The sequence below is a fragment of the Lepidochelys kempii genome, chromosome 1, assembly GCF_965140265.1.
Source record: "Lepidochelys kempii isolate rLepKem1 chromosome 1, rLepKem1.hap2, whole genome shotgun sequence".
NCBI classification, from domain to species: domain Eukaryota; kingdom Metazoa; phylum Chordata; order Testudines; family Cheloniidae; genus Lepidochelys; species Lepidochelys kempii.
In genome coordinates this window covers 333,790,308-333,802,464 of record NC_133256.1, presented here as the reverse complement: position 1 = coordinate 333,802,464, position 12,157 = coordinate 333,790,308, and the positions used below count along the sequence as shown (strand labels likewise).

Below are 12,157 nucleotides of genomic sequence, written 5' to 3'. Positions count from 1 at the left end.
TGCCTCAGGCCATGTTGTGTGGCCATGACAGAACCAAACAGAACCCACCAGTAAGCCCCAGCTGAGCCGAGCTCTGTTCAGTAGACCACCCTGCCTTTCTAGTAGCTGACGTGTGCTCTCTGAGCGGGTCATCAAGTGGCACACAGACAGCTGCACATCTCTGGCTGAAGAGTGGCTCAGCTAGCATGGTAGCAAGCCAGGCTAGCAGAAGCAGGACTTATATATTATTTAGGGATGAAGAATTGCATACAGATTGTTCACATAAAAACAGTGTGTAGTCTACCCACTGTGAATACAGTTAATTTACTCATCTTTATGCCTCCCTGATCATCTTCCTCTGAAATATGCTGGAAGGGCAGATGTGTAGTCTGGGACATTTTCCAGATTTCTTTCTTCTTTTTCTTTTTTTCCAGTGAGGCACTCAGCACAATAGTGAATTAAACAGGGTCCTTGCATATTATAACAATACCCTAATGGCGCTGAAGATGTATTCAATGTGCATGCTGCATTGTGGGCTAATCAAGCTGAACTACAATCCCTTCGCTGTTGTGCTCCCCTGCAGCCTCTGTGCGGCAGCAGAACACTGCGCACTCTGTGAAGTACCAGCTGCCTTTCCCAACATCCGTGCTTCAGAGGGAACGTACCCTGGGGTATGGAATTAGAACAAGGGACTGGGAGTCAGGGCTCTACTCACAATTCTGCCACTGAGTCTTTGTGTGGCCTTGGGCAAATCACTTAGCATCCATGTTTCTCCATCTGCAAGGGTCCTAACATATCAGTGCCTCAGAGAGGGGTTGTGAGGCTTAATTAATTTTGTAAATCACTTGTAGGTTACCAGATTTGCAAAGTAGCTGGCAGCATGGATGGCTATGTTTGCCTCAGGTACCAATTGCATTGAGCCAGCACACCAGTGGCTAACATGTCCTATTGTGCTAGATATAGCAAGTATTTCCACAGCCTTCACAATCTCAAGTACAATTCCACAAATGTTGCAGTGAATACGGTACATAATGCACAGAAATTCAGCCTTAGCTTTAAATCTCTGTTTTTTCCAGGTTTTCTCATTCACGGATTGTAAACCCTACATGATAAAAGAATTGCATTGGGTTTTAGCTCCCTGAGGTTTAGCATTGACGTTTTTCTGATCTCACTGACAATGGTGTAAATGAAGAGTAACCACACTGAAGTTAAGAGAGTTTACACTGTTGTAAACCCAGTGTCAGATCAGAAGCAGATTCATTGTCTTAATAGTTATTACTATTGATTTATTATATGTATTGCGGTCATGGCTAGGCACCCCAGTCATGGACCAGGACCCCATTGTGCTATGTGTTCTACAAACAGAATAAAATGATAAGCCCTGCCCCAAACAGCTTGCAATCTAATGGGATTTGTCCAGCTAACTATCCAACTCTTGCTTCGAGAAAGTCAGCTACCTTGCTGTTGTTTTGGTCTGTTTAATTGTATTATTTCTTGGTGACTCTATCCTCTCAGACTGTATGTACATTTAACTAATGCATGCTGATGAGATTACAGTTATCAATTGAAGAGTAGAACTCTGAAATTCAAATGGTTCCATACGTATCTCTTTATCTAAGGTACTTATGTGCCAGTGACCTAGAGGTAAAAGGCTGCATTTCTCATGGTCAGTCCCTGAGCCAATCATCCCCTCTGTCTCCTCTACTCCCCACCTAACACGTACTCAAATTTTATTTTTCCTGTGCTTTTAATGCATTGTTTTCTGCTTTGTCCAACCTCACAGCTGAAGGCTGATGAGAGGATCATCAAAACGGAATACGGACTGCTGATCCGCAGCCTGCAGAGAAAGGACACAGGGGCGTATTACTGCAAAGCACAGGAGCACACGTTCGTTCACACCATCGTGAAGTTAAATTTGAACGTCATAGAGAATGGGCACATGGAAAGCACTCAGAAAACGGAGGATGAAGAGGGACGAGGGAGAGATTTGCTTACTGAGTCACGGCTGAGATACAAGGATTACATTCAACTTGTCAGCAGCCCCAGCTTCAGCCTGGAGGAGTGGTGTGAACAGATGTGGCACCGGGAGAAGCGGCGGCAGCGGAACAAAGGTGGGGCAAAATGGAAGCACATGCAGGAGATGAAGAAAAAGCGAAATCGAAGGCACCATGAACCTGTCAGCAGCCCAGATGCCAGGCCAACATCTACATAGCTTTTATATTCTATTTAAAGAGAGGACATTTAACATGCAAAAATACTGTATTCTGTTTTGTGCATCCTTCCTATTAATTAATGTTGCTTCTCACTGAGATTAGATAATGCACAGTCATTATTGGTCTGTACAGGACTGCACTGGAATACTGGAATACGATAGCAAATGACAAATTCCTTATTTGAGCACCGCACTCAAGGCAATAATTCCAAATCTGTTTTTTCCCCGAAAAATTCAGATTTTATAGCTAACACTTAGTGAGAAGCTGATTCGTGACATATGTCATGGGGGTGTTCCATGGCTTCCCTGGCATAATTTTTGTATGAGATTTAAAGTCTATGTTACAGTATATTATTAATGGACTGCTACATTCCACCCGAGAGTTGGCTGCAGTTCAGGGGTAGGTGGATGTATTTGTAAAAGTGCTGGGGGGTCTTGTAAGGATGGGAGGTGCCATATAGATACAGGCCATTTCATGACAGATCTGCAAAACTATACTAAATTACCCATTGGGCATATATTTAGGTACATGGGTGGCATTTGCTAACGCAGAGAAGCAAAGCAAAAAATCAAATTAAATATCAGCTTAGAAGTAACACTCGTTTTCCCCTTTAAAAATGTAATCACATCTTAAGAGGAGGAAATGTAGAACTTTATTCATTAGGGCATAAGCAGCCTCTAGTTTGCAGTCCATCTGCTGAAATGAACTGTTGACTCAAATTGAAACTGCCAGCAAGATACTCGAGAGTAAATTTCGTAAGAAGCATGTGGGAGGTACATGCACAAACCCTATTAACAAATAATGAGATTTCTGCCTTCACCTCTATTGTCTTGCTGAAGATTTTACCCTGAATGTCTCCACTCACCTCTACAACTCTAACCCCCAACTGGCTTCATTTTCTGGAGTATGGTTAGTTTGTTGTGGAAAAAAGAGGAGAGGTGAACACACGCACAAAAACCCTCCCGAACTTGATGACAAAAGACAATGAGGGAAACATATTTAGTGACAGACAGAAACTGACAGTGCTCTTACACCAGGTATAACAATGGGGAAAGAGCAGACATTCCTCAGACTTGTGTATTTGTTTTATAAAAGGTCTTGTGTATTTCAAACAAGGTATTGTGGTGTTGGAATTAATACTTTTTTATTATAATTAAATAAAAACAAAAAAAGCCCATGTGTAAATTAACTGAAGTACAAATTAGAGAGGAGCAGCTTTGTGATTTACAATAGCATCATTTGTAAATTGTTCCTAGTTTTACTTTCTGCTCTTTAATAAGATAAATCTTCTTGTATGAGCAAGAGACACTGTGCTTCCTTCAGATCTGATTTACACCAGTATAACTCCATTGGCTTCATTGGACTTTCTTCCAATTTACGCTAGTGTAAGCAAGATCAAAATCAGGCCTATTGCCTCTTCTCATGCTTTGCAGCCCCTCTCCCCCACTCTACCAAACCTCCCCCTTTTTGCCTTTCACGCCTCTTTGAGTGTGAAATGACAAATTAGCGACGTCCTCACATGGAAGGAAGCTTTGATGGATACTAAACCGACAGACTTTACTTGTTTCTCATGCATTCTACATGTCTGGATAGCAAAGTCTGTGGAAAACCCATGTAATTCATGTGCAATTCATTAAGGAACCAAGAACTTTGGCTCTGAATGCTGGAGATTATCCCTATCTGCTACCTAGTGTGTGTGTGCTTTCAGTCCCAGATCAATAATTGTGTCCATACAATCTGTGTCATTGTACATTTTCTTTCTGATAAATGATACAAATATGGTGGTGTGTTTTTCAGATCGGAGAAAGGAACCTCAGCTGACTCAAGTTCATTGTAAAAAAACTAAAACTGAATGTGCATGTATTGTATAAAGACGGGGTTTATATTCTTTGTTTTTTCATTAAGAGATACATTAGTTAATTAGAAGGTATTAGGTAGTTTGTGCTCAGTACTTTGATAGTGTACTCTGCAAGTGTTAAATATTATAAAAGATGAGAGGGGAGTTTCATTGTACAGGACCTTTAATCAAAGAGACTGATGTCCTGGGCTCTTATTAGTAAGGTTAATCTTTATTACTCTGAGTAGCCTATTAATGTCTGTAGAACTTTTCACAATAGTAAGCATTATGCTCAGAAATCAGCTTGTACAGCAATAGGATCTTACGTCAAGATTTTCAAAAGTGACTAGTGATTTTGACTGCCCTGATGTTTCTTGCCCAATTTGAGACTCCATATGGGGTGTTATCCTGTAAATATGAGGCCCATTTAAGGAATCTTAAGTTGGAAACCCAAAAATGAGACACACAAAATCTTGAATCACTTTAAAAAAATTTTGCCTAAGAATGACTGCAGTCACCATACAGAACCCACCGATGTATTCCGTGTTGTATTTTATCAGTCCAGAAAGTACCATCTCTCAGAGTTGGTCCTTCTGGGAATGAGTGGTGCCACGCCATGATTAAGCTAAGGTGCTACCATCAAATAATCCATCTTGGGCCTGTGCTTACATATACTGACAAGGGGCCTGCTCCTGCTCCCACTGAAGTCAATGGGAGCAGGACTGGACTGAGTAGTGTAATTATTAATTACAGCACAAACCCTACTTACCTTATTCATAAAAGTAGAACCATGGACTCACTTCAGTGGCCCTACTCAATGAGATAAGGTGAGCAGGATTTGGCCCTAAATGAGCTGTTTGTTGTTTGGTTGGTACTTTTTTCCATCTTCCTTAAGAGCTGAACACAATTGATTTCCTTTAGGTTTAAATAGCTTTGCAGAGCCTAGCGCTACAATCCTCACACAAAACTCCCCATCAACTTCAACAGGAGTCTTGAGGGCCTAAGGGCTGCACCACTGGGACTGCGAGCATAAAAGATTGAATTAAAATGTTACTACTCTTAAATTCAAGGGGTTTTGTTTTATTTTAAGTATTCTTGCAAGAGGATTCCTCTCAGAGGACTGACCTCAACTCTCCTGTGTGAAGTAGCAGAGTGAAGCCCCAAGTGAGGAATGAGGCCATTTCTATCCTGGGGAAATAAATTCAGTATCCTCCAAGTCGTTGTGCCATATTGGATTCATACCACCCCGGGGAGGGATATTTAATAATATTGTGCAGATAAAAATCTGTGGTTCAATACATTTTATAAGTGATGTACTCTGAGCTAGCACACTGCTTCTCATAGTAGATGATACGCTGGTCATGATTCCAAGGGGCCCTGGAGACCAGTAAATTAGATAGATAGTCCAGGGAACACTGAGGAAGGATAAGAAGGGATTTCTTTAGACAGTTGTTTGATATTGAGTCAATAACCAAGGTCAGGAGTAACAGTAGTGGATCCTTCTGTAATGTACAATCACCAAAACAGTCTCAAGGAGAACAGAATGAGCTAACCCAGGGAATTGTAGCAACAAGAGCTAGACAAGAAAGGATTCCCTTCCTAAATATATAATTTAAAGGCACAAACCTGGGTCTACTTAAATTTCAAAATGGGGACTTGAGGGTCCATTGTGCTGCTGGGCTGTATAATGAGCCACAACAGGAAACTGAAACTGAACCCACCCTCCTTAAAGTGCTCAATAAAAGTACAGACACTCCCCGACTTACACAATCATTCCGTTCCGGAAAACTTTGCATAACTTGACTTTTGCATAAGTCGGAAACGTTTACCCAAATGTTATGCAAAAAAACCCCCCTCCTATTTCTAGCTCACGGAATCTCTTCCGTAAGTATGAATTTGTGTAAATCGGGTCTTGTGTAACCCGGGGAGCGTCTGTAATGATACCCAAAGTTTAGGTTAAGCATGGAAAAAGTTACCTCCACATTAATAACTGAAGGTTCTAAACAGATCCCCCAAGTGCAGACTTTAAAAAAAATTACTTTGGTTCAATCAGTAATAAATGCTCTTCCCCTACCTCAACAAAATAAAATAAAATAATTCCTTCTCCCCCCACTTCAGAAGATAACTGGTGTTTGTCTGAGTTGCATCCATTTCAAACAGGCTGTCAGAACATCCAGTGCAGCTTGTATTGTAGTTGTTAGAATTCTAAAAACTGATGCCAGCTTTAAGATCCAACAGGTCCCTAAATACAGTAGTAGTCCAGAAGTCAGTTAAAACAAAACTGGCAGTGGGCTTAGCGGACAAAGGAATAAAGCGTTTAACTCTTCTTCTGATAAATTGTTTCCTTTGCTGGTAAACATTCTAAGGACATGTGTGAAAATGTATTCATATCACAGACACAGTTTTCTGTGCAAGCAGTTACATTTACACATATACTGAGGAGCCAAGATCCTTGATTTTGCCAGTCCTCAACTAGACATTGGACCCTGATTCCTATCTCAATCATACTGATGTACAGAATTAAACTTAATGGAATTACTCTTGGTTTACATTCATATGAGATCAGAATTGGGCCGTAGTCTAAAATGCTCTGAAATTTTAATCAAATCTATGTAAGTCTTGATATGCACCTACCATTTACAAATCCCTTATCGAAAATTAATACATGGTTATTGGAACATGATTTTCCTACTAAACTGCTGTCATGTGTATGACTGTTTTGTAGGGACCTACATAAGTAATTGGATGCATTTTATTTTATGTGTAACACAAGGTTGTTGCAACTGATTAGTATGAGTTAAAAATACTTACAGAGCCAGCTCAGTCATTGATGTCAGTGACCAAAGTCCCATTGGCTTCAGTAGAATATAGATCTGAACCTAACCAAAATAATTATAGCAAGTTATTCCAAGATGCAGCCTAGAGTGTAGATAACTATGTAGAGATTCATTATACAGAGGAGAATCAGGAGTTAACTGCATGGAAGGCAGTGGAATTACACCTGCATAACAGGAAAATCAAGTCCACATGTCTCTCCAATATATTCTGTTACAATTTATGAAAATTTAAGTGGTCCCTTATTATATTTTACCTTAGTGTCACAAATATTACTCAGAATTAGGCTTCTGTGATTAGCTGATATGTGAAATCCTTTGTAATTGTAATCTATCTTTTCAGGTTTATAAAATAAATTCATTATAGGCAGGAAAAGGAAGGATAAAAGAACAGCTCATGAAAGAATTTTAAGGTTGTGAAAAATCTTGGGTTTTTTACTTCCATATAGTATTTTAATGATGATAAACCTAAAAGTGTCCAAGCCAGGCATACATTTTGACAGTGCTGAATATTTAAATAAATTATAATACTGGGACAACAGTATTGCTACAAACTTCAACAGACGCAGGATTGGGCTCTTAATTGATCAGGTTTGTTTTTATAACCCACAATCCAAGTCTGTTGTCTCAAGTTATCGGGCCAAATCCTTCCTTGGTTTTCACTCAGTCCTCACTCAGGCAAACTCTTGCTGACATTAAGAAAAAACTAGGAAAATCAGTGAAGATTTCAGGATTTGGCTCATTGCTTGGTGTATAAAGTTAAACATACTAGAAGGCCCCTTAACATATTCTCATCTCAGACAATGTTTTCTCTTAAGCACTTGTGTTTGTATAGATTAGTGTCTACCACAAACTTTCCTAATGTTTTGACACAAAACTATTCAGTGGCTGACAGATGTAAACCAGATCTGGAAAGACAAATCACAGATCGGAAGGTGAAATTTGCCTCAATAATGAGATTTTGAAACTCTTGTTTAAAGTTGGTCTTTTCCCTCTTTATTGTATTGTTATTGTGTACAATTCCCCAGTTTAAAATCAATGTCTATTGTGCTTTAAAACAAAAACCTTTCTGGGTGATGTAAGAACAAGAAAAACGTTTCCAGGTGACTTTTATTACTGCTATAGACCGCTAGTTAATGGTTTCATATAGTCTGTGCCAAGAAAGTCATCTGTCCACTCATAGGCAGTCATGATATTTTTAATGGATGCAGACATGTCTCGATTTTGGTGGTGTTTTATATTCTGCTCCATTACTCTTGTTATATATAAGTGCCTTTGGCTGCTTTTTGTGTTCTTTCATTTTGTTCTTGCTATTCCTGCTGTTAAATGGAACCATGTCCAAGACCAGCCATTTTCTGAAGATTCAACATACATGGTAATAGTGACTGGAACAGAAGGCTTAGGCAGATAACTTGTCTGCTAAGGTGTGTCATGGCTGCTCCGGGCAGAGCCTTGTGGGCTTCACAACTTTAATGAGTTTTGAAAGCACTTAGCATTTCATAGGACAGTACCATATATCTGCCTATAGGCTGAAAGCCAGGATCAGTTTACAAAACTTGCATTTACTATACATCAAAGCACCACCTAAAGTTATATAATTTGTTATCGAAAGTTCCAAAACTCTGATAGCTAGAAATGGTCAAATTTTAAAAGGAAAAAAATACTTTATCAAAATGTGGCCATTTTCCAAAAATGGAATATTTTTGGAAAAAGTTTTCATATTTTTGAAGTTTTCTATTTTGTCAAAAAAAAATCAACAGAAATTTGTAAAGAAAATAATTGCCTGCTTGTTGCTTTTCAAAATGTATATTTGTGCAGGGAGGGAAGATTGCATGGTCATTTTCGGGCTTATTTACATGAGGAAAAAAGCCCAGAGTAGCTGGTGTGGAGCAACTCGTACACACTAGATACTTCACATTAACTCTCTGTGTGGACATGCTTACTCTGCACTAAGAGCACCTTTGTGTGCTTTAAAGCGTAATGGTATCCACACGGGTAGCTAGTGCATTTTAAATTCACACCCTAGCTTATTACTCCACACAAACTTCCCCACGCAGACAAGCCCTTAGTCACAAGGCATTTTTTAAAAAACATTTTTTGAAAATTTTAGTTTGAAAATGAATTATTATTATACAAGAAAATTCAGGAAAAATGAAAATACCGGGAACAATGGCATCATGAAAATTGCTTTCAAATTTTCCAAAACTCACCCAACTTTAAAAAAAAATCAACCTGCTCTAAAGGATTCCTTAAGTTCTGTTACTTATGATTTCTTCATGACTTAAATTGAAGAGATTTCTATGTAAAGTAAATGTAAAAATGTCATTTTAAGTTTGCTAGTCAACATGTTGACATTGTAAAAACTACAGTACATTACTACTGGATAAGAAGTACAGAAATCTATGAAACATACAAATCAAGAGAGACTGATCTATAATCTTTTCCATCACTTGTATGAAGTGCATTTTCCCCCACAATTAATGACAGAAAATTTCAAATATCTCAGCATAAGTCTGGCTGGGAAGAAAGGAAACTGCTCAAAACCTCTCCAAGTGCTCTCAAGAGAAAAGTCATGGCCAAGCAGACTGACCAAAAGGAATTTGGTTAATGCCTCACATTCTGTCAGTAAGGCTAATATTTTCACATAGGACAAAACTCACACTATTTCAGTAGTCCAGCACAAGAACTATGCACCATTTAAAACCATGTTATAGGGCTTAAGTGGTTCTTAGACTGACTCTGTGAAGGAGTCCATTTCACATTTATAGTATCATTATTTATAGAGTAATATGGAAAAAAAACCCATTTTTGGTGGAAAGGGCCCATTTGTAAATTACCATGGCTAAATATAGAGACACAGTGGGTGAAGCAATATATTTTACTGGACCAACTTCTGTTGGTGAAAGAGACAAGCTTTTGAGCTTATACAGAGCTCTTCATTCGGGTAAACCTGAAAGCTTTTCTCTTTCCCCCACAAAAGTTGGTTCTGTAAAAGATACTACCTCACTCACCTTCTCTCTTTAATATCCTGGGACTGACATGGCTACAACACTACTACAGCCAATATAGCTAATTATGTAACATCATAAGTAAAGCGTTGTACATGGTCACTAACTAGCTTTGAGCTTGGCAATCCTGTTGTTTTAACAGGAATTCCAATCTTGTAATCCAAAGGTATCTGAAACTGTTAAATGTATATTTTGGTTTTATTATAATAAATAGCAAATTCTGACAGAACTTTTGCTGTCTATTTTTTCCCCCTAATCATACCAAATAGTACAATATGGGCTTCCAAAGAAAAAAAGACTGCAAAGTGAGATGGAAGTGGGAAGACATAGGCCATGTTTGCCGTAGGAGTGCTTTACTGGTGTAGGAATACATTTATACTATTAACAGCAAATCAATCCTAGTGTAACAGCAGCTACTCCAACAAGTCTGTATTTTTGTACTGGTGTAGTGAAAATGCCTATTCAACAAAACAAGGTATAGCAGTAAAAGGACAGCTTTGCCAGCTGCATCTACACTAGGGTCTTCCGCCAGCACAGCTCTGTCGATCAGGGATCACATCTCTTTTCACCGCTGACCAATGTAGTTATGCTGGCAGACATCTGTAGTGTGGACCTGGCCTAAGGAACTAATAATACAACCAAGGAGCTCTTTGAAGCTCACACGACAGCATTTGTGAAATGGATTAGCTTTCTAAACTTTCTGCATGCTGTTGCTCACAGCGAGTAGTACATTACTCCACGTCTAGTCTCTGTGAAATCCGTGGGGCTGCTGACTAAATACGTCACTACTCCAAGAGAGAAAAGGAGGGAGGAGGTGAAATCTGGCCGTTTGGAAGAACTTGTGGGCCTATTCACACACAATGAGATTTATAATGTTAATGACAAGAAATTCAAAGTTTACTTGACACTGGTAGTAATTTAGGTTTCTATGAAGTAATATATTTGATCCAATTTTAGAGTGAGCAAAAAGAACAGCTAGTTGCTGTTAGGGGGCTTATTCCTTATCCCACTTACTTCCCTGGTCCTTCTCGCGTGAACAGAGAACAACAATACCCGAAGTCCAAAGGTGCAGACAATTCAATGTTTATTGGGGTGAACTTCCAGTAAGCATGATTCCAGTTTCCTTCCTTAGTGTCCTCCTTCCCAGCTCTGACACCACAAAGCCTTACCTGTGTACCTGTTCCCATTCCCCCTCCCTCAGCAAAACATGATTCCAATTCCCCATCCCCCCCTCCCACCCACTCACTTCCTGATGACTGCAGACTATATAGTAAAACTTGAGTTCTGCTTAGCTATACCTTAACCAATCATTCTACTGAAATTTAACTAACCAATCCTAACATATTGTAACATGATTATGTAACCAATTATATCCCACCACCTTAATTAGTTTACATCCAGCAAAATTAATTATACAGCAGACAGAAACAATCACAGAACCAGAGAGAGACCATACAAATAAACAATAGCAAAGTGGGAACTATAATGACAAAACAATACAGAAGTGAGGATTTCACACCCCAGCTATTGATAAGTGAGTTCTTGCCAGACAGGAAGAAACTAAAACTAAGTTTCCTTTTACATCTTCTAGGCATTTCCCTTTCTCTGGAGGCGATAGACATTATCAGGACAGGATTGTATTCCTAACAGCCCAATAGCACCTTCTTTCAATGTGACTAGTTTGGAATGTGCGGAAGTGACCAGTCGCTTCCCAGGTTATGGCTGCCTCTGCTGCTTAGCCAAAGGCCTTAGCCTAAGAACAGGGCCTCAGACTGTCACAGTAAGAGAAGGCCCTTACACCGGCAGACAGTGATTTTGATTCTTTCTTTTATACCTCTATAACTAGCCAAGTGATAAGAATACACCTAAATTCTTAGAGTACAGGCCTTTACAGACATGCCTGAATATCTGTATCCTAACAGTTCCCCCAGGGGCTCCCCATCGCCACATTTTCTCTGTATTGTTATTGCTTGCAGCTAATGCACTGTCTGGAAATGGCGGCAGAAAGTGGAGTTCCTAACCCAGGACAAACAACGAGGAGTCCGAAACCTGTAACCCAGTACAGTTGTTGCCCACTGGTGAGTGTGTGCGTTTCAAGACCTTTTCTGTGCTGATCCACAAAGGGTAAGATGTTACATCACCTTAGTTACCACATAAAGGATTGAATGGGGGACCACCAGAGCTAAAAGTATGGGCTGCTACAGCTTGAGCTAAAACACCAAGTGTCTACAACTACAAGCGGTAACTATTCCTATCCTCTGTGGATGGGCACAGAGGGGAGACCCG

At 39.5% G+C, this 12,157-nt stretch overlaps 1 protein-coding gene across 17 annotated transcripts in view; it reads left to right on the top strand.

The window, feature by feature from the left end:
* The window catches only part of SEMA3D (semaphorin 3D), a 196,006-nt gene extending 185,798 nt beyond the window's left edge, over window positions 1-10,208 (top strand). For all 17 annotated transcript variants that reach the window (XM_073328648.1, XM_073328657.1, XM_073328656.1 and 14 more), the window contains one exon: window positions 1,763-10,208. In XM_073328648.1, the coding sequence (XP_073184749.1) occupies window positions 1,763-2,191 (429 nt within the window). In that variant the 3' untranslated portion in view covers window positions 2,192-10,208. The remainder of the gene's footprint in view (window positions 1-1,762) is intronic.
* Window positions 10,209-12,157: the final 1,949 nt, after the last annotated feature.